At 39.0% G+C, this 26,025-nt stretch overlaps 2 protein-coding genes across 2 annotated transcripts in view; one reads left to right on the forward strand and one right to left on the reverse strand.

Moving 5' to 3' along the window:
- On the forward strand, positions 1-18,725 carry col9a3 (collagen, type IX, alpha 3). Its single transcript, XM_026196678.1, has 32 exons — positions 1-138; positions 625-696; positions 1,204-1,239; positions 1,568-1,639; positions 1,747-1,800; positions 5,248-5,283; positions 5,506-5,529; positions 5,705-5,758; positions 6,076-6,129; positions 6,212-6,253; positions 6,585-6,641; positions 6,793-6,846; positions 6,932-6,985; positions 7,438-7,491; positions 7,603-7,656; positions 7,748-7,801; positions 7,896-7,949; positions 8,027-8,080; positions 8,149-8,202; positions 8,708-8,752; positions 9,118-9,171; positions 9,268-9,321; positions 9,476-9,529; positions 9,654-9,725; positions 9,969-10,004; positions 10,079-10,123; positions 10,205-10,237; positions 11,384-11,530; positions 11,616-11,670; positions 11,754-11,936; positions 16,343-16,420; positions 18,024-18,725. The coding sequence occupies exons 1-32, from the start codon at positions 73-75 to the stop codon at positions 18,206-18,208; spliced, it is 2,040 nt and encodes a 679-aa protein (XP_026052463.1). The 5' UTR covers positions 1-72; the 3' UTR covers positions 18,209-18,725.
- The window catches only part of LOC113038893 (uncharacterized), a 24,585-nt gene continuing 17,014 nt past the window's right edge, over positions 18,455-26,025 (reverse strand). Inside the window, exons 5-7 of the mRNA XM_026196679.1 lie at positions 20,703-20,895; positions 20,468-20,609; positions 18,455-19,211 (exon numbers count right to left, since the gene is read on the reverse strand). Of these exons, the coding sequence (XP_026052464.1) occupies positions 19,086-19,211; positions 20,468-20,609; positions 20,703-20,895 (461 nt within the window). The 3' untranslated portion in view covers positions 18,455-19,085. The remainder of the gene's footprint in view (positions 19,212-20,467; positions 20,610-20,702; positions 20,896-26,025) is intronic.

Here is a 26,025-nt window from a genome sequence, read left to right on the forward strand (position 1 = left end):
CGCCCCCTCCGCCGGACTCCTGCTCTTTCTCTGCATTCATCCTTCAGCACAGGGCACAGGAGCGCAGGAGCCATGGCCGTGTTCTCAGCGCTTCATCTGCTCGTCCTCTTCCAGCTGCTCACGTCGTCTCTGGCTCAGGTAAAACTGTTCATCCATAACCTGCCTGAAACAATATCTGAACACATCAGTTTGTCAAATCCGTGACTGGAGATTAATTGTATTCGTCTAAGGTTCGTTTATAAACGCTTTGTGGACTGACTGTATATATATATTTCAGGAATAATGTATTTAGATGTTACAATATATATAAAAAAAGACCAGGTTACCTTACAGAACTTTTTTTCTTTCACAGAGTAATGTGATCGTCGCACAATAGCGTCTTTGTGAGATCTTTACAGTGTTGGCCATTTGTTGTTCTTCATCTTGGTCTTTTTCTGTCTAGCATTTCAATGTAAATCACATTGTGACTAGTTCATTTTCATTTAATGAACAGATTCAATTCTAGCTTCACTCAGAAACCTGACATTTTGAGCTGAGAGCTGACACTGTAGGCATTTCATTTATTCACAGATTTTTTTTATTTGTTGATTCTCATTCATGATTTCATGTTGTTTATGTGTAAAGCAAAGGCCGGGTCCTCGGGGTGCACCAGGAGTGCCAGGACCACCGGGACCCCCAGGGAAAGACGGCATCGACGTGAGTTCCAGCTTCATGTGTTAATTTATTATAAATACTGTTTCCTTAATCTACGTGTGTTTGTTACACATTTTAGGTGAGAAACAAATTACATATAAATATATTTTCAAAATTCAGAAAAATGACTGAAAAGATTGTCATTCTGTGCATAAAAAAAATCTGATTAATAATCTAAAACTTTCATGCAAATGACCTTCATTATATTGCATGTGTGAATAGTGTTGTTTTGACTGTTTTAGACAGGCTGTTAATGGTAAAGGAAAAACTAAGGAATTTACGCATGCAAACGATGAAAGCAGTGAATGTTTCCTCAGTAAACGAAAATGGTGCAGTGACAGAGAGCCCATTCATTCAGCTTCCAATCAAACACAAGCGTCTAGGGTTTCCCAGCCCCAGCGTTATTCAGCTCAGCTCAGAACAGCACTACCTTTCATAACGCAAAGTTCCTTCATACAGAAATACATGATCACTTATAAGTCTAACGTTAAGTGATTGTCATCTGTGCAGGGTAAACCTGGTCCTGCTGGACTTCCTGGAAAGCCTGTGAGTATCTGGATGTGCTCCCGTCTAATACTTTAAAGCACTTGTTTTTAAAGTTATCTTTGCTTTTGCATTTAACATGCATCACAAAGCTCATGTCTCTGATGATGTTTCTGGCAGTGCTTCTCTATCTAGATGTTGTGTAAATAATGCAGCAGAGCAGGGGAACACTGAGCAGTCGAATGTCATGCTTTAAACTCATCCTTATTCTCTTCTAAAGACTATGTGCAGTGCTTTTTGTCTGGTTGTGCTGTTAGAGGCAATAAATAAAACGTAAACACATAATTGTATTGCATGAGGCACAATGTTGTGAAGTGTCTTCTGATTGCAGGGGCCGAAGGGTAAAGCAGGTAAACCTGGGGCCGCAGGGAGCCCGGGACTGCATGGCCTCCCCGGTGTGGATGTAAGTCACAGCATTTTCAGTGACTTCTTTTTTCTCTATAAAGCAAAGAAATCATTTAAGCACTAAACATAATAGTCTCCTGGTCCTGAAAATGTCCTGTTCGGCAGGGTTTGACCGGTCCGGACGGTCCAGCTGGCAAGGACGGGCCGCCAGGAGCAGCAGTAAGTCACTCTCAGTTTTGTTTGAGTGCTCGAGTCTCTATGCAGGACATGCGTTACACTCTTGTGTTTTTGAGTCCTAAAGCGTAACACAGCAGATTTAATGAGCATCAGCTGACTGTAGATGAATGGGGGTTTTTCTCTAATCCAGTTTGGAATGTGAAGTCGTCCCGGCACAGGTTTTCTGTTCATTAGTTTCATGTAATCAGAAGGAATCACTGTAACTCTGTGTGACTGATAGACTGAGCAGTGGTGTGTGTGAAGTCTTATAACTGTGAAAACTGTGTGTTTGCACAACATATGGCATGAACTGTTTGACTGCAATAGAAACATTTTGTTTGTCCCATCAAATAATGAGCTCAGAAAGAGATGTTCAGAGTTTTATTGGTGAAATATGAAATGTTTAGTTTGACACTCCATTTTTGTATACAAGAAATCTAGTAGGAAATATATAATATGAACAAACCAAGTGGCAGATGTCCAGTGGACAGTATCGAAGGCCAGCTATCATGAGGGGGTCTCCCGTCAGCTCTTAGCTTCTGCTGTTTGATTTATTTACTTGTGTAATGTTGCTCTTCTGTTAGTTTCATTGCTTCTACTCATTTGTAAGTCACTTTGGATCAAAGCATCTGCTAAATAATTACATGTACATTTATTATTGTATTTATTTATTTATGGTTAGTACATAACAGAAAACATTATGCACATTTTAAAAAGAAGCTGTCGTAATTAAAGTAAATTAAACATTGACTAACAATCTTTTTTCTTTTCTTACTTTTTTCATAGTTTTATCTTAAATGAAAACTGATCTTTCATATTACAGCTTATTTAGGTTTTGTTTATGGTGATATTTGTAAAAAGACAGAAATTGACCTACACTGGGTAACATTTTGGCGAGTGTCTAAAGAAAATATATAGTAAATATATATATTTAATAAGTACATATAAAATATAATACATTTTAAATATGGTACACTAACTGTAATAATACTCAGATAATGTAATTCTTTATAATGTGCAGTCTGCTCGGTGACATTATGTAGGGTGATTTTTGATGTTAACAACTGAAACTCTACTTCCCATGGGACTTAATGGAGAGATTAAAGAAATGACCGGTACTATCAGGGCTGGGGAGTAATGGAGCATCTGTAACTTAGTTATGTATTTGTAAAATATGCCAACTGGTCACCCGGAGTGCAGAAATATAATTGGGTAAACTGGCAGTGGGCGGGTTTCACAAACCAAATAAGAGACCGAGATTTGGGTCCTGAATCTTCAGATACACATCTTTTTTAACTTGACATGTTTCTTAAATATCTGCAAACATATTATGGTATTTTTATGATTTAGTAGAGTCAAAAACTTACATACAGCACCTTTAAAGTGTGTATGTTGTAATCTGCAAATTATGCATTAAAACATATTTTAAAAATAACCTTCCCAGTCCAGTACATATAGTGAAAAAGTACTATATTTTGTAAAGAAGTTGATTTTGGATGCAGCGTCACAATTTAGTATAATAATTATGTGCAAAAATAAATGATTAAGTCTAAATACTTAAGTATGTGGCACTGTGATGAACAACACAGCAAATACACGAATCTGAATGGCCATTTAAATACGTTTTACAGCTGCTTTATTTATGGGTTATGCTGCATTTTCTGTAGTTTAGCTCCATCTGCTGTCAGAGAGTGAATGTGCCTTCATTTCAGCACGTCTCTCACGTGTTCCTCCATGTGATTCTCATGTGTGCTTGTTTACATCAGAGTACACATAGTCTTTCAAGCTGCATACAGCGGTGTTGTGCATTTTGACCAGTCGATGGGAATAGGACTCTTAAAATGCATTCCAAATTCTGAATAATTTGTAATATATAATTATTTATGGTATTTAGAAGTGCCCACGATAACAATATTGTGCATATTCATTATATGATATATCGCATTACCGAATACCGGCACAAGTCTACTTTCTATAATCTAAAGAAACAGCAACTCTATAGAGGTTTGCCCAAGCATTGTAATTATTTTGTTTTCCCAAACTAATTTTTGCATTTGCATGGTATATTATTTTTTCTGCGTAGTCACGAGCACCATAAACGTAGGCCTGACCACCAACAATGTTACTAAAAATGCTTGAATTCATTACACAGCCCCCCAGATAGCAACATATGTACCGTGGAATGATGTCACTGGCGGACCGCTCCTGTTTGCCAGATCTGGGCCACAAGCAGGTCATAGCAAGGCCACATATCAGCCAGGAGCAAAGATATAAACCACCCTGGACCTTATCTGAGCCACAAAATCTTCATATGTTATTTATAAGAGCCACAGCTTTATATGAAATCAACTGAAGATAAAAGACATTAACTCTCTGAAGACCTCAGCAGAGGAGGATTAAACAATTCCACCAAAAAAACCCATTTCCAGCCTTACCAATTACTAACCAGACTGATTTATTTCAGTTTAGAGGTCTACAGAAGTTCTTATTGAGAATTAACAGGGGTTTAAATCTACCATTTGTTTCATTTGGAGGTTATTAGTGTTTCCATTAGCTAGGCTCTTACCCTTATTACAGTTAGTTTGTCTTTGCTGGCTGTTGTGATGGTGTGTGTCAAACACATTTACAGTAGGAAATAAAGAGAAAATAAGATTAGGTGGTGATAGTCAGCTGTTGATGGTTCATCATAACGTGTGATGTGTGAAACAAAGACTATAGTAAAGCAAAGCTGGTTCACTCCTATACTTATGAATGGGAGAAGCTGCAACATGCAATATTGTGGAACAATCTTCTAAATGAAAGAGCCGATTGCTGATTGGTAGTCACTACAGTCAGCTGTTAGACTCTGGTTCTCCTAGAAACCTGAAGCTAGACCAGCCAATGCACACACACAGTCATGAGCGCTGATTGTTGCTGATTTGAAATATGCAATTTAATCGTGAGTTCAGCCAGCAGTTTTTGAGATTTCAGGGTTTATTTAGATAGGACTTGGTCTTGTCTGAGCTGCCTGAAGGTGTTGTTAATATGGCCAGCATGTGAACAGACTTTCTATGAAAGGGACTTTGTGTGAAATGAAACTGCATCATGTTTTAAAGAGTGGCTTGATTACATGCGTGAAATAGTGGATGATGTGCACAGAACATTACCAAACTCAGTCACACACAAGTGTAGTAGTGTGCAGACTCTAGGGATGTTTAGATAACTACGAATTCACATGCTTACGGTTTCTGAAAATATGTGGCTTACATTCTTATTTTATATTCTGTTCTACACTATACTGAAACATTCTATTCTTTCAGTTTAAATTATTCTATTCTGTTCTGTTCTATCCAACCTAATGAATAATTGCCCTCAAAAAGGAATAGTACAAGCAGTACTCTTCAACACGAGACAGTTCTTCTGCTTTCTCAGACTTTTATTTTGACCATTGTTTTGTTTGTGTTGTTGTAGGGTGACCCAGGACCCCCCGGACCAGACGGACCCCCTGTAGGTGCCAAGCATCAGTAAATCCACAGTAAACACAGTCATAAGAGGTTTCAGCATGTTTGCCACAGCCGCACAATAAGATGCTCTCCAGTTCAAGCCCACACCAGTGTTTTTCTCATTCGTCACATTACCTACATTCACAAAACATCTGTACACCAAGAGTGCAGTATCATGATGTAATGTCAGTCAGGGTCTTAAGTTGTCTTCTCTTGTCATCCTCAGGGCAGAGGCAGACCAGGAGCTCTGGTGAGTGAAACCCATCCTAAACCCCAGTTAGAGAAAGAATGAGTTCAAGGTTCATTTGCTCTGGCTCTTGCTTGGGCTTATGGTGATTTGTTATCTAGTGAGGACACTCAATAAAAGAAAATAAATGTGCAGCCAGTGTCAGGCGTTTGAGTTTGTGTGTGTTTTCTGATCTCAGGGTCTTGCTGGAGCTAATGGACTGCCAGGTGGACCAGGACCTAAGGGTCCGCCGGTGAGTGACTGATCAGTGGCTTTTCACTCAAAAACAGCGAAGACGTTTGTGCACAAATGAAAAACAGTGTTCTGGACGTGTAGAGAGAACAGAGACAAGCAGATGAAGCAGATGAGCTGCAAACTGGCATTCGATTTTGAATTCTGTGAAGTTTGATGCAATCCACTGAGAATAGAAGCACACAGATCAGGAGAGAGATGTGGTTGGATGTGTATTTGCAGGTTGAATGACAAGCTTTCTGTAAGATACTGTAGACAGCAGCTTTAGCACAGCTGCAGGATGAGTGTTGTGAAGAGTGACCTGGGTTTGTGTCGTAGGGGCCCGAGGGTCTTCCAGGACTCCCTGGTCTTCCAGGCCCAGACGGACCTCCTGTAAGTACCTGCACTGTGACGAAAACACATTCATTTTATTCAAACAATTCAGTCTCATCTATACGTCTTCCTCTTTTCTTAGGGACTCCCAGGAACACTTCCTGAAGGCAATGGAGATCTGCTGGTATGTTAAGATGCTCTACCACTTTCACATGAAAACTATTGTAATGCACTAAAATAATAATAATAATAATTTAATATTAATTACATTTTCAATCAAGATTCTAACTAAGATTAAGATTTAAAAAAACATTAGTCAATGTGTCTATGTGTGCCACAAACATGAATGGATTATTGCCACCCAATTAAAAGCTTCTCAAGGTGTTAGATCATTAACAAACATGAAAAACACACTAATGCTTTAATTAGAAGATTGGCCCAACCAAAGGGAACGCTAAGCGCTATAATGGTGAGTCTGTGCATGCAGATTGATGGCATGATTGTGTTGTGTGCAGTGTCCGGCCATCTGTCCTCCGGGTCCTCCTGGACCGCCGGGAATGCCTGGATTCAAGGTACTTGATCTCAACAACACCAAGCAGAGCACGACGTCTCTGCTGTTGACTGATCATCTCTCTCAAGCTACTCTCACACAGTCTGCTCTAAACATTGACATAATACAACAGTAACATGTCTGTTTCTACCACAAACTGTGTTTTGGTTTAGGGTCACACAGGTCATAAGGGGAGCAAGGGGGAGCTGGGGAAAGACGGAGAGAAGGTGAGATGAGCGAGCCACATGAGTGAAGCACAAGCAGAGAGCAGCTTGTTGGTAATGTGTTTGTGTGGCTGTCTCTTCCCATCAGGGGGATCAGGGGCCACCGGGACCGCCGGGAATCCCGGGGACAGTGGGCTTACAGGTGGGCTCATCAATATCACACCAATTCCTGTTTAGTTAGGGATCCAAGGACCATAAACAACAGAAATAGGTTGTAATGCCAAGTAATAACATTATAAGATGAACACACACTACTAATGTTAAAACTGGCTCTGTTTGAATGTATATGAATTTTAATGCATATATGGATTATGTACACATAGGAAATATTTTGCATCATCAGATGCTAAATATAAACCGCCTTTAACAATTCTGTTGTCAGATATTGGACATTAATGTTTAGTTACTGTGAAAATCCTCTGGTCGGATCTGTTTACTCCTGCTACTTCTCATTCACGTATTTGATCAAATGATAAAGGACCCCATTGTTAAAGTTGGTTAGAAGAGCCACTGTTTATTTTGACCAGACATGAAGGATATGACGCATCTGTGTCCAGGTTTCATTGATGTTTAGTGTGTAATGGTGTGTTACAGGGCTCTCGAGGGCTGAGAGGACTGCAGGGGCCGGTGGGAGCAGTAGGAGACAGAGTAAGACCTCAGTTTGATCACACCTCACATCTTACTGAAATCGAGATCACATGAACCAAACAGCAAGCCTCGGCCGAGTCCAGACCGCTGTGCTTCTGCTTCTCTGTGCAGGGACTGCCGGGCTTCAGAGGAAAACCTGGGGTCGCTGGCATCATTGGAAAAACTGTGAGTGTTTCCTCACTCCTTTAAAGCTTTAATGTGCGTGTTTCTGTTCATAAATATTAAAATCGTAATTTCAAATGTGTCTTCTGAATAGGGTGATGCTGGTGAGAGAGGACCGCAAGGTTTCAGAGGACCCAAAGGAGAGATAGTAAGCACATCACGCTAGATATAGGGTCTTCTAGGCCCCTCATGCTTATTTCAGTGTAACATCAGAGTGATTGTGATATTCTTCCTCTGAATAGGGGAAAATAGGCCCCAAGGGACTCCCTGGAGGCGTAGGACCTAAAGGAGAACCGGTGAGGAACGGTTTTATTCACTGACTCTTATGAGGAGCGTTAGATTTGCCCATTATAACGCTGTGTGTGGACCGCAGGGCATCCCGGGCAGGGACGGGAAGGATGGCACCCAAGGGCTGGACGGTGAAAAGGTAATCAGCAGCTGGTTTAGAGAGCGCTTATTTGTGGTGATGCTGACGCTGTGTGCTTGTGTTGACAGGGGGATGCTGGGAGACCTGGAGTAGCTGGTGAGAAGGGACCTAACGGCCTGCCTGTACGTATTACACCTCATTACACTGAATAAACATTCATACGGCAGGAGGAGAGGAGTGTGAGGCAGGGCAAGTTCATTTCTCTAGCACGTTTCATACACAATGCTCACTCAAAGTGCTTTACATAAACTCAATTAAAATAATCCATCAATAAAATTAAAAATCTTTTTAAATGACCTAAAAATGTATTTAAAATGAATTAAAACAGTTAAGATTAGCAAATGATTATAAATCAAATACAGTGAGGAACCCTGCTCCAAATGCAATGACTTCCGTCTTCTCCTTGTTCAACTGAAGAAAGTCCTGGCACGTCCCAGCTGTTAATTTCATCAATGCATTCACAGTCAAATTAAATAGTGAGATTTCATTTAGGAGAGCTTGTGGTTGTTCTGTTAAATGATCAATGTTGAGTGCTTCATTTCTTTGGAGTAGCTTTGTTTTCTGGGTTTTGAATGTGTATCATTGTTCAAGTCACAACCAGCTGAACTCTATCTGTGTGTAATTCAGGGTTTGCCGGGAAAAGCTGGTGCAAAAGGTGCCAAAGGAGGAGTTGTGAGTATATCAGTCTGTTTGCAGCTTCCATGTGAGTTAAATCATGTTGAGCTGCATCACAAGTCAAATAGATTCATATAACAGAGACGTAGAGAAAATTGTCATCATAATGCCATAATCATGGTAATGTTTCAGAAAGATTGATTTTTAGACTAGACATCCTCAGAGAGATTATATAAACTGAATTAAACTGGAACATTACACTGGGACACTGTGGAATAAAATAAATAAAAAAAACCTCTCTGAGGAGAACCGGAGAAAAGCAACGGTCGTCCTGATACATTGGTCTCAGTGGTCTTATGATAGCTGTGCCATCTTCTTTGGTGTTTCTGTGGTGTATAACGCAATGATCCTTCTCCGTTCAGGGCGGTCCAGGAAAGATGGGAGAAGCGGGGCCGTCTGGAGAGCCAGGTATACCTGTATGTATCTGACTCGTGACCTGATACCAACCACTGCATGCAGCAGCCAATGTTTCTGTGACTACACAGCTCAGGTGTGTGTGACTGCTCCCACAGGGGGAGATCGGCGTCCCGGGAGAGAGAGGAGAGGCTGGACCCCGGGGGGTGACTGTGAGTACTCGCTGAACGAACACTCATAGAGCTCTGCTCTTTCTGAATCAGCTGTCTGTAACATAATGATGTCAGCAGCTGACCCTGCTCTTCATGTTGATCAGGCTTTCTCAAGCCGCAGGGATGGCATCAACTCTTTGTGCTTGTTTAACAGGGCGGCATTGGTCTAGCTGGAAACCCTGGACCACAAGGTGTTAAAGGATTCCAGGTGAGTTGCATTATGGGATCACGTTACGTCTTCTGAAGGCACACAGTAAATGTCCTTCATCATCTGTGTTGCTCTGAGCATGGGAGCAGCGTTATGAATGTTTCTGTTTGGTGTTTCTGTCCAGGGTGTGAAAGGGGCTTTAGGAGACCCCGGTCTGCCTGGTCCGACTGGAATCAGAGGCGGCTTCGGTGAGCGGGTGAGCTAGCAAAACATCTGAAAACGTCTTCTCTATTCTGAACATCAGCTGTCCTTTTCTAAAAACAAAGAGGGTTTGGTTTGGTGTTATCACAGAGACAGTAAAGAGCAGTAGACCTGAGGTCCTGGAGACTGAGACAAAGCTGATCTGTGTTCTCTGATCTGCCTTCTTCACTCAAACACACACATGACTCTCTCTCTCTCCGTGTGTGTGTGTGTGTGTGTGTGTGTGTGTGTGTCCCAGGGTCCAGTTGGAGCTGGAGGGCCTAAAGGAGACATGGTAAGAGGCGTATCTGCTGTGCGATGACAGAAACATATGATGATTAATTACACAGCATGTTTTGGTATGTTTAGGGAGTTGCTGGAAGTGATGGTTTGCCGGGAGAGAACGGGGAGCCGGTACGTAACGCTGTTCACATGCGGCTCAATGTCTGATAGTCCTCCCATTTCTGACACAGACTCTGTTTCCTCTTACTTCAGGGTCCGTATGGTCCCGTCGGACAGAAGGGAGAGGTGGGATCTCACTTCATTTTATCTCGTTTTCCTGCTTTCTCACTATTTGCATTTTAAACTTGTATATATACAGGTTGTTGTTTTTTAGCCGTGCAGTATGTCACATTTACAAATTCACACACACATAAAGTTATTATTATACTTGTAATTAAAAGTGCCTGTAATCAGATCACAGTTGCGTTTAATTACTTCAATTGAGAGATTACCTGTGCATTGCAGAGCTTCATTTATTTATTATTATGAAACTTCATGAGATTGTGATTTAAAGTGTGATTTTAGTGATTATAAGGTAACCACTTATTGTATTCTTTCTTATAATCATTTAAGCATATTATGAATAAAATAATAAAATGTATACTTTTGAATTAAGTGTGAATGATACAATTTTAATTATTAACACACAGAAAATAATAATTTGCTATATTGTATTGTGTATACTATATATTAAATGTTTACATGGCCATGACAATCTCACAAAAGAAATAATAATAATAATAATAATGATAATGATAATAATAAAACAAAATCCAGTAACACTTGTAGTGGAGAGAACTTTTAATTATATATAAAACTGATGTGTTTTAGCCTGAGAGGCTTCCTAACGTTATGAAACCAGCACATCTAAAAATCGTCTCCGTTTTAAATGACTCATTAAATCTCACAAAAATAAAAAACGATTAACAACCGTTGACCAGTTTCAGTCACACCACCAGGATTCCTCCATGCACATCATGTGACTGTGCTATGAGACCGATACCCTGACTAACCAGCGGACCGATCTTATTCACATGAGCTCTGTTGTTTTGGTCGTTCTGAAATCCCTGAGCAAAGTCATGTGACACACAGCACTTATGTTTGAAACATTCCCAAACACATTAACTGAATTATCATGATATATCTTGATTCTCTCCTTTATAGATGATGATAAACTACAGTGGGCGATGGTCAAAGTAACCTAATAATGTGATCTATTAACTATACATAAAAACCTTGTCTGTTCACTGAATTAACATCACTCTGCTTGTGACCTGAGCTGTAGTGTTGAACACAGCAAAGCTCTTATATGGTGACTTTGAGACCAAATGCAAAACATGTTATGCTGCTACCTGAGGAAGTCATTGCTCCTTGTGGTTTTCCCTGTCTTAGTCCGGTAAGCGTGGCGAGCTGGGAGCCAAAGGAGTTGTAGGACCACAGGGAGAGACCGGAGCCAGAGGTGCACCTGGAAAACCAGGACCGATGGGATTCCAAGGAGAGCAAGGTTTTCCAGGGGTTCCTGGGAAGACTGGTGTTCCTGTAAGCAGCTGCCAGTCAACATGTGTCTGTACTGCGCTATAAACACAGAATCTGCCTCACGAGTGCTGCTGTGATTATGTTGTAGGGCAAACTGGCTAGTGAGCAGCACATCAGAGAGCTGTGTGGCTCCATGATTGATGGTAAGACCTCTGCTCACCCATAAACTGCATTAATGAACAGGTTCACAATGAAACCTGAGACGTATTGTTGGTGTTGATCTCAGATCAGATAGCTCAGCTCGCTGCTAACCTGAGAAGACCTCTGGCTCCTGGTGCTGTGGGACGGCCTGGACCACCGGGGCCTCCAGGAAAGCAAGGAGAAGTTGGGTCCATCGGTCACCCTGGATCCCTTGGGCCGCCAGGTTATAGAGGACTGCCAGGAGATCTCGGTGATCCTGGTCCTCGAGGTGAGAGATGGGTCATGGAGGGCTTTTTTATTACACAAAGGGTTAAAAGGATAAATGTGTACAATGCAGTGTCATTAAGGTTGCATTATAGTTAATGTTAACTGTTCATTCTTCGCTCAGATCCATTAAATAATATCAAGACACAATTTTTGAATTTGGCTCATGTAAAAAACACTGTTGTATATGTAAAAATGCTTTAGAATGACTTTTTATTGTTAGTTCATGCTAACTAAATGAATCCGTATTATACAGTGGCACCCATATTTCTTCAGGACTGGCTTTATCTGCAGCTGTCCACCTTATTAATCTGTTTTCTGTAGTGTGCAAGACTTCTGGTTCATTAACCGCTGTAGGGAAATAACAAGAAGAATAACAAGAGCAGTAAACAGGAAAATGGTTTGCTCTTCAAATCAGTGTGTTCAAAATTAAAATAATACATTAAAATAGGGTGACCATACGTCCTCTTTTCCCTGGACATTTTTTCCTCTATTTAGGCAAGGTAACTTCATTTAGGCAAGGTAACAAAACATCTAATTCTTGCGATGTTTTTTAAATGATAGTATGCTGATTTAGTTACTGCTTTGACATGACTACTGAAACTAAGGTCTGTCTCCAGAATCACACCAAGATTCCTGACTTGATTTTTAGTTGTTTGACCCCTAGAGTCAAGGTATGCATTCACCTTGAACACTTCATCTTTGTTTCCAAATGCAATGACTCCAGTGTTTTCCTTGTTTAACTGAAGAAAGTTCTGGCACATCCAACTATTAATTTCATCAATGCATTGGCAGAGGGAGTCAATGGGGCTGCAGTCATTTGGAGATAAGGCTCAAACGCAGCACTGAGATCTAGCAATACCAGCACCCATATTTTGCCAGAGTCACAATTTAAGCGAATATCATTTATTATCTTAATGAGTGCTGTCTCTGTGCTGTGATGTGGTCGGAAACCAGATTGAAAATTGTCCAGGTATCCATTTGAGTTTAAGTTTTTGTTCAGATGATTAAAAACTACCTTTTCTATGATTTTGCCTATAAAAGGAAGATTAGATATTGGTCTAAAATTGCTCAAAATTGTGTTATCAAGATTGGTCTTTTTCAGGAGGGGCTTATCAACTGCAGTTTTTAGGGAGTTTGGAAATGTCCCAGAAAGAAGTGAGGCATTCACCACTTCTAAGAGATCTGCTTTTAAGCAGTCAAGCACACTTTTGAAGAAAGATGTGGGAAGTGTGTCAAGACAACAGGTTGATTATTTTAGTTTCTGCACTATGTCTTCCAGAATTTTGCTATCAATTGTTTCAAAAATAGACATAGTATCTTTTTGATATTTTGGCTGAATCTGTCTGACCTCTGCATTACTTGAGGATGTGCTAATCGCCTTCCTGATATTTATGATCTTCTCAGAAAAGAAAGAAGCAAACTCATTGCATTTGCTGTCTGAGAGCATTTCACTGGGAATCTGACTTGGGGGGTTTGTCAGTCTCTCAACAGTGGCAAAAAGAGTACAAGTGTTATTTAAGTTACTGTTTATAAGGTTTGAGAAGAAGTTCTGTCTATCTGTGGCTAGTTTCACATTAAAAGCATGAAGGATGTCTTCATAGATGCTATAGTGAATTTCAAGTTTCGTCTTCCTCCACATCCTCTCAGCTTTTCTGCATTGTCTTTTCATAGTCTGAACTGCTGTTGATCTTCTCCAAACTGATTTCTGTCTGTTTGTTTTCTTACTGACTATTATTGGAGCAATATCATCAATAACACTCTTAACTTTTGAGTTGAAGGAATCAAGGAGAATATCAACAGAGTCTGCAGAAATGCTTGGTGTTAAAGATATAGCCTCCGTAAATAGTACACTAGTGTTCTCGTTTATGCATCTCCTTTTGACAGAGACAGATCTAGATTCAGTGGTAGCAGAGATCAATATATCAAAGAAAATACAGAAGTGATCAGATAGTGCTACGTCCTTAATAACAATGGATGAAATGTTTAGACCCCTACTGATGATTACATCTAGAGTGTGTCCACCTTTGTGTGTGGGACCATGCACATGCTGAATCAGGTCAAAAGTGTTTAAAACCGTTATCATTTCTTTTGTAGTTTTGTTTTCTGCATTATCTATGTGAATATTAAAATCCCCTGCTATTGCAAAACAGTCAAACTCTGAGGAAATCATTGATAACATTTCTGTGACCTCTTCAACAAAGGCTGGAGAGTATTTTGGAGGCCTGTAAATAATAATAAACAGAATGCGTGGAGCACCTTTCAGCACAATCCCTAGATATCCAAAAGACAAGTACTGACCAAATGACACTTGCTTGCATTGATAGACATCTTTAAATAGAGCAGCTACACCCCCACCTCTCCTAACAGTCCTGCAGACACTCATGTAAGTGAAGTTAGGAGGCGCTGCTTCATTTAGGACTGTTGCACTGCAGCTGTCTTCTAGCCATGTTTCATTTAGAAACATAAAATCCAGATTGTTTGTGGTTATAAAGTCATTGATTAGAAAGGATTTATTTTTTAGTGAATGAATGTTTAAAATTGCTAGCTTGATGGCAGTGCTATGTGTCTTTACATCAATCTTAGTTTGATGCATAGTAGGCCGCAGATTAGATGAGTTTGCCCTTCGGCTTGAGAAGGCCTTAGACTTTCTATCACGTGATAAAACTGAAATAGAGAAAGCTACAGGCACGGTCACACTAGACTTTAAACGTGCAAAATTATTTCGGACGCCACTGCGAATATGGGCGGGAGCAAGGTAAAACGGTCTCTCCTCAATTATCACAACATGGATTAATATGTGCTTGTACTGTGTCTTTTGCGACGGCATCGAAAGCGTCTTATTATATTTTACTCTGTATCTCTCTCTATATAAATATATACACCCTAAGGAATAAAAACAATATAAAACGTCCTCATTCCAATGCATCATCTGTTCCTGTTGACACTACAAACCATGCAGCTTCTTTTCTTATTTTATTTTTTATAATCTTTTAAATATGTATTATAGAAAATAGGACGCTCCTCTACGGCTAAAGTTATAGCGCTTCCTTCATTTTTGAATTTCTGTACAGAGAGGTCACGCATTGACGTATCGATCTTCTACTGGTCGGACAATTTCACATGATGCGAATTCACAGGTCAGAGTTCACCAAACTTGAACTTTGGAACGCAGCGAAATGCGAAATTTTTTGCATGAGCTTGCGTTTCTGGTCTGACGCATTCACATGCGTATGAATGGAAGTCAATGGAGAGAAAAGTGCAGTGTGATTGCCCCATTATGCAGAAGCAAAACAACAAAAAACACCAACATCACATACATAGTGTTTTCTTCTGTCAATATTCTTCACTAAACAAAAATAAGACTTGCCACTGGTGAAAATTCACTGCAGTATTAATGTATTTGCGTTATGCCGCCCAAATGTTGATGCAAAGAAAGCAGCGTGGTTTCAGTAACACAGATAGTGTTGAAGCAGTCATGTCAGGGAGATGTGTGTGTATCTAGGAGAAAAAGCACTTTATTTGGTCTTCTGAAAGTAGATGCAATTAGGAATCTTTAAGATTAATTACACAATTTAGGATTAACACATTTTATGGATGACTGTTGTGTGAATCTAGGAGAGGAGGTAATCCTGACTTTGCTACGGCAATCTAGCGTTTCTGAATCAGCTACTGGAAGTATGTTATTAGTTTAAGTATTTGCTGTTGACCGTTCAAATGTGGAGTTTTGCACATCGCGAGAGAGAGAGAGAGAGAGAGAGAGAGAGAGAGTGAGAGAGAGAGAGAGAGAGAGAGAGAGAGAGAGAGGGTCACACAGTGGAGTAGTCTCTTAACTGTCCATGGCTTGTGTACTGCACACACATCCGAGCTTCATCACTGTGTCTGTCACACCACTTTGTTCCTCTTTCAGGCTTGAACTGATGGTGAAACTAAAGACATTATTAACTGTCTTTACATTTATTTTGAAAGAAGAAGCTTGCGATTATGGAAAGGGCCGTTACATTTCTGACGAGTGCTTGTGGTGTTTGGCCAATCACATTACACTGGGTGAGTTGGCCAATCAGAGCAGACTGTGCTTGTCAGAAGGAGGGACTTTGTAGAAAATTACATGTTTGAGAGGGACCTACAATAATGTACAGTATTTGAAAGTGTTTTTGAACATTAAAGCATGTCAACATTCTGTTACACCAAATAATGATCTTGAAATAAAAGCATCATATGACGGGGTCTTTAATCATTTGAGCGTGTTTTGTGTCAGTGATAAATGATCCTCGCAGACTGCTGCTGTGCTCACTGTGTGAAGAGTAGTAAGAAACGGGTGTTAAAAACCTGCTGTGTATTAATGTTTTATCCTTGTATGAATTCATAAAGCACATTCCAGAATGAATTTGGATGCATTAATTTCCTTAGGGGACGTCGGCGAGCCAGGAGACAAGGGTCCAGTGGGTAAAGCCATCGAAGGGCCCGCTGGAGACCAGGGTGAACCGGGTATGTACAGACCGAATGTGAAGCAGATTATTAACAAAATAAAAACTCATCTAACACAGCCCTGCTGTGTAACCACTGTCAAAATATTTACTTAAAAAACACACATTTGCTAAATTATTTGCATAAAAAAAAAAAAGTTGGGTCAAAACAACCTGGGATAGATTCCCAAGACCATGCCAGTGGACGTGTTTGACTTGATTAACTATACTGTACAGCTCAAACTAAACCAAAGATAAGTATATGAGTAACCAATCAGGAAAAGATTATATGCAGAGCTTGTTACAACTAATCTGGATTATGATTCATCAGATTCCAGATATTATAAAATACTTGTACATTACATTTCAAAATACTCAGAATCAAGACTACAGCTACTTTTTTATTATGTTTCATTCACACAATAGCAATAAATGTGTCATAATTTGTTGATTCTCCCTAATTCCTCTCTTAAATCTATCTTTCTGAAGTAGCCTACCACTTGCATACACTCAGCATGTTTAGTGGACACTCAAACAGAGAGCAGTCTGTAGTCAGGAGGCTACACTGCATTTGACAGAAATCATTTCAGGTTTAAGAGGTGTTTCAGCAGAGCGTCCACTTCTCAATTATCACTCAGTTACAAGGTGTTTGGAAGGCTCTTGTCTTTCTAACACATTGAAATGCACAAGGTCACTTTATTTCTTATTTACATGTAATGCAGGGATTCACAGGGATCCTCTTTCACCTGATATATTCATTTGAAGTACCACTGAGATTTGAAATCAATTTCAATTATTACATATCACAGTTCTCTGACATTGGTGACATGACATGCATGCACACAAATAATGTCGTTTGTGTTTTATTTTGATTGATGTGAAAACTTAAATTGATTTAATTCTACATCATGATTTAATTAACGTTTCAGTAAGTTGTTTTCAGTAAGATAAGTTGTGCCAAAAGTAGTCTGTTCTTCTGTGACGCTGGAGCACAAAAGCAGTCTGAAGTCTCTGGGGTATAATTGGAGAAATAGCCAACAATACATTGTATGGGTCAAAATTATAGATGTTTCTCTTACGCCAAAAAATCACTAGGATATTAAGTAAAGATCATGTTCCATGAAGATATCTTGTACATCTCTTACTGGAAATATATTAAAACGTAATTTATTCTTAGTAATATGCATTGCTAAGAACTTAATTTGCACAACTTTAAAGATGATTTTCTCAATATTTAGATTTGTTTTGCTCCCTCAGATTCCAGATTTTCAAATAGCTGTATCTCAGACAAATATTGTCCTCCGAACAAACCACACATCACTGGAAATGTATGATGAATAAATCTCAATTTAAAAAAAAGTACCCTTATAACTGGTTTTATGGTCCAGGGTCACATATTACCTAAATCTTGTACTGCAATGGATTATGTGACTAACTACAATTTAATTTGTATAAGTTGGAATCGGTAACGGATTGCAGTTGGTAAGTAATCTGCCCAGCTCTGAAGATGTGTAACCGCACTGGATCTGTCCGTCTACTGAGAGCCGCGTTCAGCTAAAGCTGATTTCTTTCATAAACGAACAGATGTGTGGTCTCTGTCTGATTGTTCGTCTCGTGGCCATCAGGTCTGCCCGGCGTGCATGGCATCGTCAAAGACGGCCGTGACGGAGCACCTGGAGATCCAGGAGAGCCTGGAGAAGCAGGACGAGCCGGCAGACCGGGACACCAGGGATCACCCGGAATCTGTGACACATCAGCGTGCCAAGGAGCCGTGGTTCACGGGAAGTCCTCCAACCCCAAGAACCATTAACAAGAGAACCAGCAGGAAACACAACTGAAGAAGTGTCAGAGCCGAAGGAACACTGAGCATCAGAGCTCAACACGTGTAGATACAGCAAAAGACTAAAAACATCACTGATGGGAAGCTTATAATACAGTCCTTGTGTTAGAAGTCCTCATGTACAGCCCCCTTTAGAAGTGTAACTGAGCCTCACGAGGGTGCCGCAAAAACAAACTAAACTGGAGGAAACCAAAATATTGGACACATTACTACAAATAGATTTTCTTTGCCATTTTATTCTTATGTTCACATTTAGTTTCTAAATGTTTCACATTCGAGGAACAATTTTCAAGCATCGATGGAGATGCTTCTGTAAAATATGTCATCTGTGGGCTTTATCAACCTTATCCACTAGATAAAGGTGCTGTAAAACTATTAAATATGATTTTAAATACTATTTATTATTTCTGAGTTACTGTTGTGTGTAAAGTGAGTTTCTACAGCATGGTATTGTAAGACAAACTGAATAAAGCCACTTTTCAGTCAAGTATTTCTCTGAACGTTCGTTAGTACACTATTAAATATAAAATAACACATATGGAGACAACAAATGCTCATGCCTTTCAAACCAACAAGGCATAAACACACCAACAACAATACACAGCACAACTTCTCTAAATCTGAACTATATTACAGTAGGGTTTCCGTTCTCAAGGGTCTGAAATCAAACGAACAGTGGTTTGAGCCTCGTTCTTCACTCGAGCTGGTTTAAGACAACAAACGCTCAGGGTCTTCTGGACACGGGCTAGTGGAAGAGAGGAACTAGCATCATGCAATAAACCCACACCCAAAACATGAGTGACAACTACAGGCACACATTGACAGCACTGCGGCAGAGAACAGGAAGTCAGCTGTGTGAGGATGAGTCCGCCGGTTCTGTGGTGTTTTTATAGGCTTCGAGGAGATGTGCCACTGAAACACAACTAGGCTTCAACCGCAGTCCAGTCTTGCCACAGAAAGTGCTCTGGAAATCCTGAAACAGAGAGTGGATTTCTGAGTAATGATGGGAGAGTTGAGTTGAGAAAGTCATTTCCACATACTTCAGATGCCTTCAGCCTCTCTTTTGTAATCTGTTTCTGGACCAGTAGGTGGTTCTTCAGAATGCATTTTAAAGCCACCTCATTAGATGAAGACATTTCTACACTATCTAACAAAGGGTTTGCCATACTGACAAAAAATGGCATCTCTGATTTCTGAGTGTTATTGTGTTATCTTATTTCTGATTCTGCTGACAGATTTTTTTTTATTTTTACCTTTTCACCAAGTGCACCATCCTTTAGGTCAAATATTTGCATTTGGGCTGTTAACAAATGCAGTCAGTATCAACAAAACTGATCTTTGCCATGCAGAGAAACAGAGGCTGCATCTGAAGTGTCATTTAGATGTTTAACACATTGTTTAATGCAGCTCTGTGGGACATGGCATACTTGAACCTGCAGTTACAAATGAATAAATAATGTTTTGATATTTTATACATAAAGATTGGAAACTGATGTTAAAACCTCCAGTAGGTTGCAGCGAGTCACTGTTAATAAGTGAGAACCGAATCATTTAAACGGTTGATTCATTCAGGAACGAAGCACAATCATGCTGCTCAGAAACACAAAACAGTGGCTTGTGTTTGGAGTGATCTTTGTTTAGAAATAGAGCAAAAATAGTGAATATGTTGTCTAAAATGTAAGTTTCTTGATATTAACTTCTTGTTTATTTAACGGTTTTATAAAATCAATAGCTTTTCTACCCAGTCTTTTAAGTGCATGTTTGCTTCAGTCCCTGATATTATATGACTCGAGAATTTTTTATATATATATATATATATATATATATATATTATATATATATATATATATATATATATATATATATATATATATACACACACACACACACACTCGCACACACACAGTGTTCCACTCCGCCCCATATATAAATGTGCAGATGGCCAGCAGAGGGCGCTATTAGAGTGGGAGACTCTACAATGCAGCGCTGAGCTCACAAATGCTGACCAGCAGCGGTTTTTGATTTTGAGACATGAAGTGCTCAGGTTTATTCAATGAATTTGAAACCCTGTATATATATATATATATATTTATATATTTTTTATTTATTTTTATTTTTTTCAATGTCTGAAATAGACCTTTTAAAATCCCATGACATTTCAGAAATTCCATGACCCTTGGGAACACGGTAGACTTATTAAATAGAAACCGATGGGGTGATGAAGAGGACCTGCTTGAGTCTGTCTCCATGTATTTCCTGGATGTATTTGAGGAAGGCTGTGGTCCACTGCAGTGTGGTGGCTTTATCAGTGTCGGCGTAACAGAACGGCACCAGCAGGTTTAGCTCATCACAGCACAGACGGATTCTTCTCCTGAGGTCACAGATTGTGAAAACCGTAAACATGCTTCATGTATTCTCTGCACAGTGAGCGGTTCAGGTTAAACAACAAATCTGTAGAGCCTACCTGCGATCGCGCTCCTTTCTGTTGTGTACTTCTTTGCGCTGAGTTCGGTCCATGAGAAGTCTTGTCCTGCAACGTTTAGTCCCAGACATGGTGCCTGGCTTCCAGTTCTCCGAGTCCTGCATGATATCAGACGAGCTGAGAGGCCTTGTGCGGACACGCTTGATGAAGTGCGCAGCTTTATCCACCGCCTCATCTGCAGCGAAGAGAGAAACCAAGCCAAAACAAACCAATTCAAACACATCTCTGCTTTTCATGCCTTAAAACAGTAAGCAACAAGCCTAATACAATCCCTGTGCTATTCACCAGCTGAGGACAGCGAAAGAGTAATAGACTTTAGGTCTTACGGGTTTGAAACCAAAGGTTGAGTAATGACCGAATTTTCATTTTTGGGTGAACTATCCCTTTAAGGTTGCTGCTGAACTCTTCAGGATGCTCATGAATGAGTGAATGCATTCTATATCTGTGTGTGTCCATGATGTTGGTTATGTCCTGTGCATGTACAGTCTCATAGCTACTGGATTAGTGCTGCAACGACGTCATCGATTACGGCGACTACAAAAATACGTCGACGTGCGTGAAATGCGTCGACACGTCACACTGTTTGTTTACATCTCGCGTAATGGCATACTGGGAATGGAGAAAGTTGCATTCTATCACAAAAACAGAGACCACTGTAATCAAAAGTATGGGAATACTTTAAACAGAGGCCAAATAAATGGCCCTTTGTTCCCTTTGCAAAACCGATATGGTGAACCACGGCAGCACAACTGAAATGAGCGAGCACCTCAGAGGAAAACATCTTAGCGCTCTCCGGTGTCTCCATGCGGTTTAACTGGTTACCGTGTGATCTGGTGACCAACTTCCTGGTTCAGGTCTGATACTTGCGCTTGCGGCACTCTGAAAAGTTGAGATGTTTTTAACTCGATGCGGTGCGGACGCGCCTGGAAAAAACGAGCACGTCACGACCGCGTCGCTTCCATTTTGAGTGTGCTTACCGCGCGCCTACATTGGAAATAACGAACTTGAGCGCGCAAAAGACACGATATGTGAACGGCCCCTTAAAAGACAGCGCGCCGCGAGACAACAGTCACAAACCACCGAGCTACCCCGAATCAGCTCCAGATCTCTGGAAACCATGCTAAACCATAGCAGAACCCTGACTACATTTTATGGTTTGTGATGCTAAAGAACATTGCATGATGTCTCAGACAACTGTAAATTTATGGCTACTGTGGTTTAATTATAAACGCTATCATAAGCTCATATTTACCATAGTAAAATAATTTTCTTTGCCCCTTTATTATTTTATACTGTAAAAACTTCAACCACATTGGTTGACAATGAATAAAGATTAAAATATTATATTAGAAGTTGTACTTATATATTTTTTTTGTAAAGTTATCCAAAGGATTCATTAGCCAATTAAAAAAAAGAACATTAATTATTTATTGTAATAAAAATAATCGTTAGATTAGTCGATAACCAATTATTGTTCACATTATCGACCACTGCAAAGTATCGATCATTTGCATATATCCCTAGTGTCCCAGTCAGAACACCTAGTGACACATAGTGACATAGAGATGTGGGGGCGTGGTTAAAGGTGCCGTGTTAGGGGGGTGTGGACAGTAGTGTCAGATATGGTCTTTTTTTTTCATATCGCCAGCCCGTGAGATCAACGATACACGATAATTATCGTGCATGGGTGGAGCAAGAGAGAGACTCTCTGTTCTTGTCATAGCATAACTATTTGGTTTTTTAAACTGCGCAGGTGCCCAAGAGAGCATATGGAATAACCAATAATCTAAAAAAATACTTTAAAACTTACTGATAAACTAACGTTAAATATAAAAATACTGTATATAAAACAGCTAGTTCATATATAGTCGGACGCAACGGTCATATAGTGCGTCCTGCGACAAATCTGCTGCATCAGCACAAAGAAGTTATCCGTCTAAATGATCTGCAAAATCAGTCAACTGTGAAAATCATTTGTAGAGTCCAACAGTTTAACACTGATATTGCACATAAACGAACATGTTAAATAAAACTATTCAAAACAAGTTGATATACTTCCAGTAAAGATGAATTGAACTGATGTATCAGTCATGCAGCGCTCGGGACCGTGTGCCTCATGACGAACCCGACGCACTGCCACAGAAACAAGAATGAGATGCACTCTAACATAACGGTGACATTAAACTCAGTTAGTGAGGACTCTTTAAAATACTGCACATATACAGGCTGTTCAGATTACTTGTTCAAGTGTGATGAAATACCTTATATCTGCAGACGATGTACATCTGTTTGTGGATGGAGACTTTGTAACGACCAAATCTATGTATTTTGCATGAATCACATTATAGTGCAGAGTGCATGAAAATAATAACAAGGCTGCATAGCGAACTTATCATCCATTGTGTTTCCCACGTAGTCCTTCTACATCATCCCCACATGTTATAAGTGATCAGTAAGTTATTTTGTCTTTATTTGGGACAGCAATAAAGAGTTAATCTCTCCTGAATGAGAAGAGCTCGTTGCCGTATAGCAGCCATTGTGGGACAACAACTCCTCATTTTCTATCTCTTTCATTTCATGGATTTAACGAGTTATACGAGTCAAAGCGTTACAACTTTAGCGACTACAGGCTCTAATCCTCTTTCATGCGTGTGTGTGTGTGTGTGTGTGAGAAATGCGGTGCTGAAGTGAAACAGCTGGGCAGTTTGATAGCCGAATTATAATAGGCCGCCTATGAAAATAAAAATAGTTATTATTATTATTTACAATTTAATACATTAATAGGAGAATGAGCCTAATAGAGACATCTGCCATCGTCGATATCTCTGACTATCGTTGATACACGATATTATTGTCTATCGGCCCAACCCTAGTGGACAGGTCTTAACTTTTATAAATAATATCTCTTTTGATTTGAGACTTTAGTCTTTGCAACTTTACAGATCTTCTTCATGCACCAAGAGCGTGTAACACTCCAAAGAGAAAGGCATATTTGAAATCGCATCATATGACTCCTTTACATTGTGTTCCAAAGACAAACATGGGGGTAAGTGATTAATGTAAAAAATATATATTTTGGGGTGGAGTATCCTTTTTAAGATGGTTTTCCTACTTATTTTTTATTTTTCACGTAATTGTGAATCAGAATGTCAGATTGTTCATGACATGGTATGAAAGTGTGTGAATATTTAAATAAAGGAGAAATTAAATAAAAGCGATCCAAACAGTGTTATTGTGGCCATGGTGTTGACGCGTCGCCATGGAAACATTCTAAAATAGTGGTCACCTTAACAAAAAAAACACACTCTGTGGGGACCATAGACATATAAATAACTAGACGCCTCATTGGCCGCTCTGAGCCGTTGCTGCGATACGTCAACGCCGCCGCCATGTTAGTGAGGGCAAGACTGCCTTAAAAATGCATGGAAGTAAACGGGGAGCTCCGGTTTTTTCTGAATAAAAACACGATAACGTTCACATTTATCAACCGATTTCAGGTTTGTGATCTACGTGCAGTTAAAAACTTTGCCTCCAGTTATTTAGTTAGGTTTGGAAAATTATTAATTTTCGTAAGGAATTGTGAAAGCTCACATTTGTCTCACTTCTTGATTTCGTTTATTATTTTCGGTTTACAATTCTAATGTTAATTTAGTATAACTGTGACATATGAATGTAATTTAATTTGAATATTCATTTAATTAAATGTATTTGATTTTATTGCCTTGTCTGTGTTCAATCCCAACATTTTTCTCTTTTTTCTCTCTTTCGTGTCTCAGATCAGAACACAGCTCATTCCCTTTGAAATTCTGTGATAAAATCTAAGTAATACATCTTTAAACACTAATAATTTACTATTGTTGAGAAAATTTAATAAAACAAGTAAATACAAATCAAAAAGTGACACACTAGCCTACAGATGAACTCCACAACAAATAATAACACATGTAACTGATAAAGCTATGGTTCCAGTGAAAATGAAAATATGAACTGATACAGTGCACAGTAGAAATATAGTAAAAGTGATATGTTATATTAAAAAGTACATGTAGTACAACTTAAAGTAAAGTGAATAATATGAAAAGCGAGTACAACGCTACAATAACATATTCGATATAATAGATTTATAATAGTATAAAATTATTTGTATAATATGAATAATACCATAATAAATAACTGAACAACAATAGGTTAACAATAACTGAACAACAATAGGTTAACAATAGCAAGAAGAATATGTAATATCAAGGGTGGAATAATACAGAATAGACAAAAATGAAGAATAAATTAATAGTAAATTAAAGAGTAAAATAAAAAAAATTGAAATGTAATTTTAAAATACTATTTGTGTAATAATTATTAATCAAATTCAGACACAATATAAAAAAATTGTGGACATGAGTTCCAGATTGTGTTTAATTAATGAGCTCCTTAAGTAAAATATATACATGTATAATATATACATGTACACACACACACATACATATATATATATATATATATATATATATATATATATATATATGTGTATATATATATATATATATGTTCTATAATGCACATTACACACACTCATGCAGAAAACACACACATTTTGAAACAGTGATTTATTTTTCCATGTATGTTAACACATATAAATGTTTGGGTGTGAGTGTGTAAGGTTTACCTTGCACAACAAAATCTCAAAGTATAGTTGTTTATCACAGACCAGAATATGAGATGCTCCCCTCAAAAACTTGATATTAATCAAAATTAATAATAATTATAACAACATCACAATGAGTTTATCATGATATTGCAGCTGGACTCACTGTGAGTTCCTGTGTTTTTCATTTCTAGGCAATTAACATCATGTAGTTTTTGTGTAAAGACACACGCAGCATTATCAGCATTAAACAGCCTGTGCAAAGCTTTTTAAAAGCAGTCTATAGTATTAGAATATGAGCTGGTCATTCTGTCGATTCATTCAGGGCTGCTCTGGGTTTAGTACAAACACAACACTAGTCTAGGGAGGTATAGTCTTGTCTCCGAGAACAGCTTTCCTCAGCTTTCCTTAAGGCTGTCCTTGTCCTGTTTGCAAATGGCTAAAAGAGAAGAAAAAAGAATACATAGAATCAGTTCACAGTTTTATGAAAAGCAATGAAATCCTTATAATCAAGTGATGATAAACTTAATCTGTAACACTTTTGAATAACGGTCCATTAGTTAACATTAGTTAACTACTTTAGTTAACATGATCTAAGCAAGAACAATCCTTCTACAGCATTTATTAATCTTAGTTGATGTTCATTTCAACATTTACTAATGC

This window comes from Carassius auratus, chromosome 21 (assembly GCF_003368295.1).
Source record: "Carassius auratus strain Wakin chromosome 21, ASM336829v1, whole genome shotgun sequence".
NCBI lineage: Eukaryota > Metazoa > Chordata > Actinopteri > Cypriniformes > Cyprinidae > Carassius > Carassius auratus.

Bases quoted from the DNA above. Each gene is read 5' to 3' on its own strand.
- col9a3 (XM_026196678.1), top strand. From the start codon at position 73: ATGGCCGTGTTCTCAGCGCTTCATCTGCTCGTCCTCTTCCAGCTGCTC. The intron at 8,081-8,148 runs GTAATCAGCAGC...TTGTGTTGACAG, and splicing joins AAGGGCTGGACGGTGAAAAG to GGGGATGCTGGGAGACCTGG. The intron at 9,726-9,968 runs GTGAGCTAGCAA...TGTGTGTCCCAG, and splicing joins GAGGCGGCTTCGGTGAGCGG to GGTCCAGTTGGAGCTGGAGG.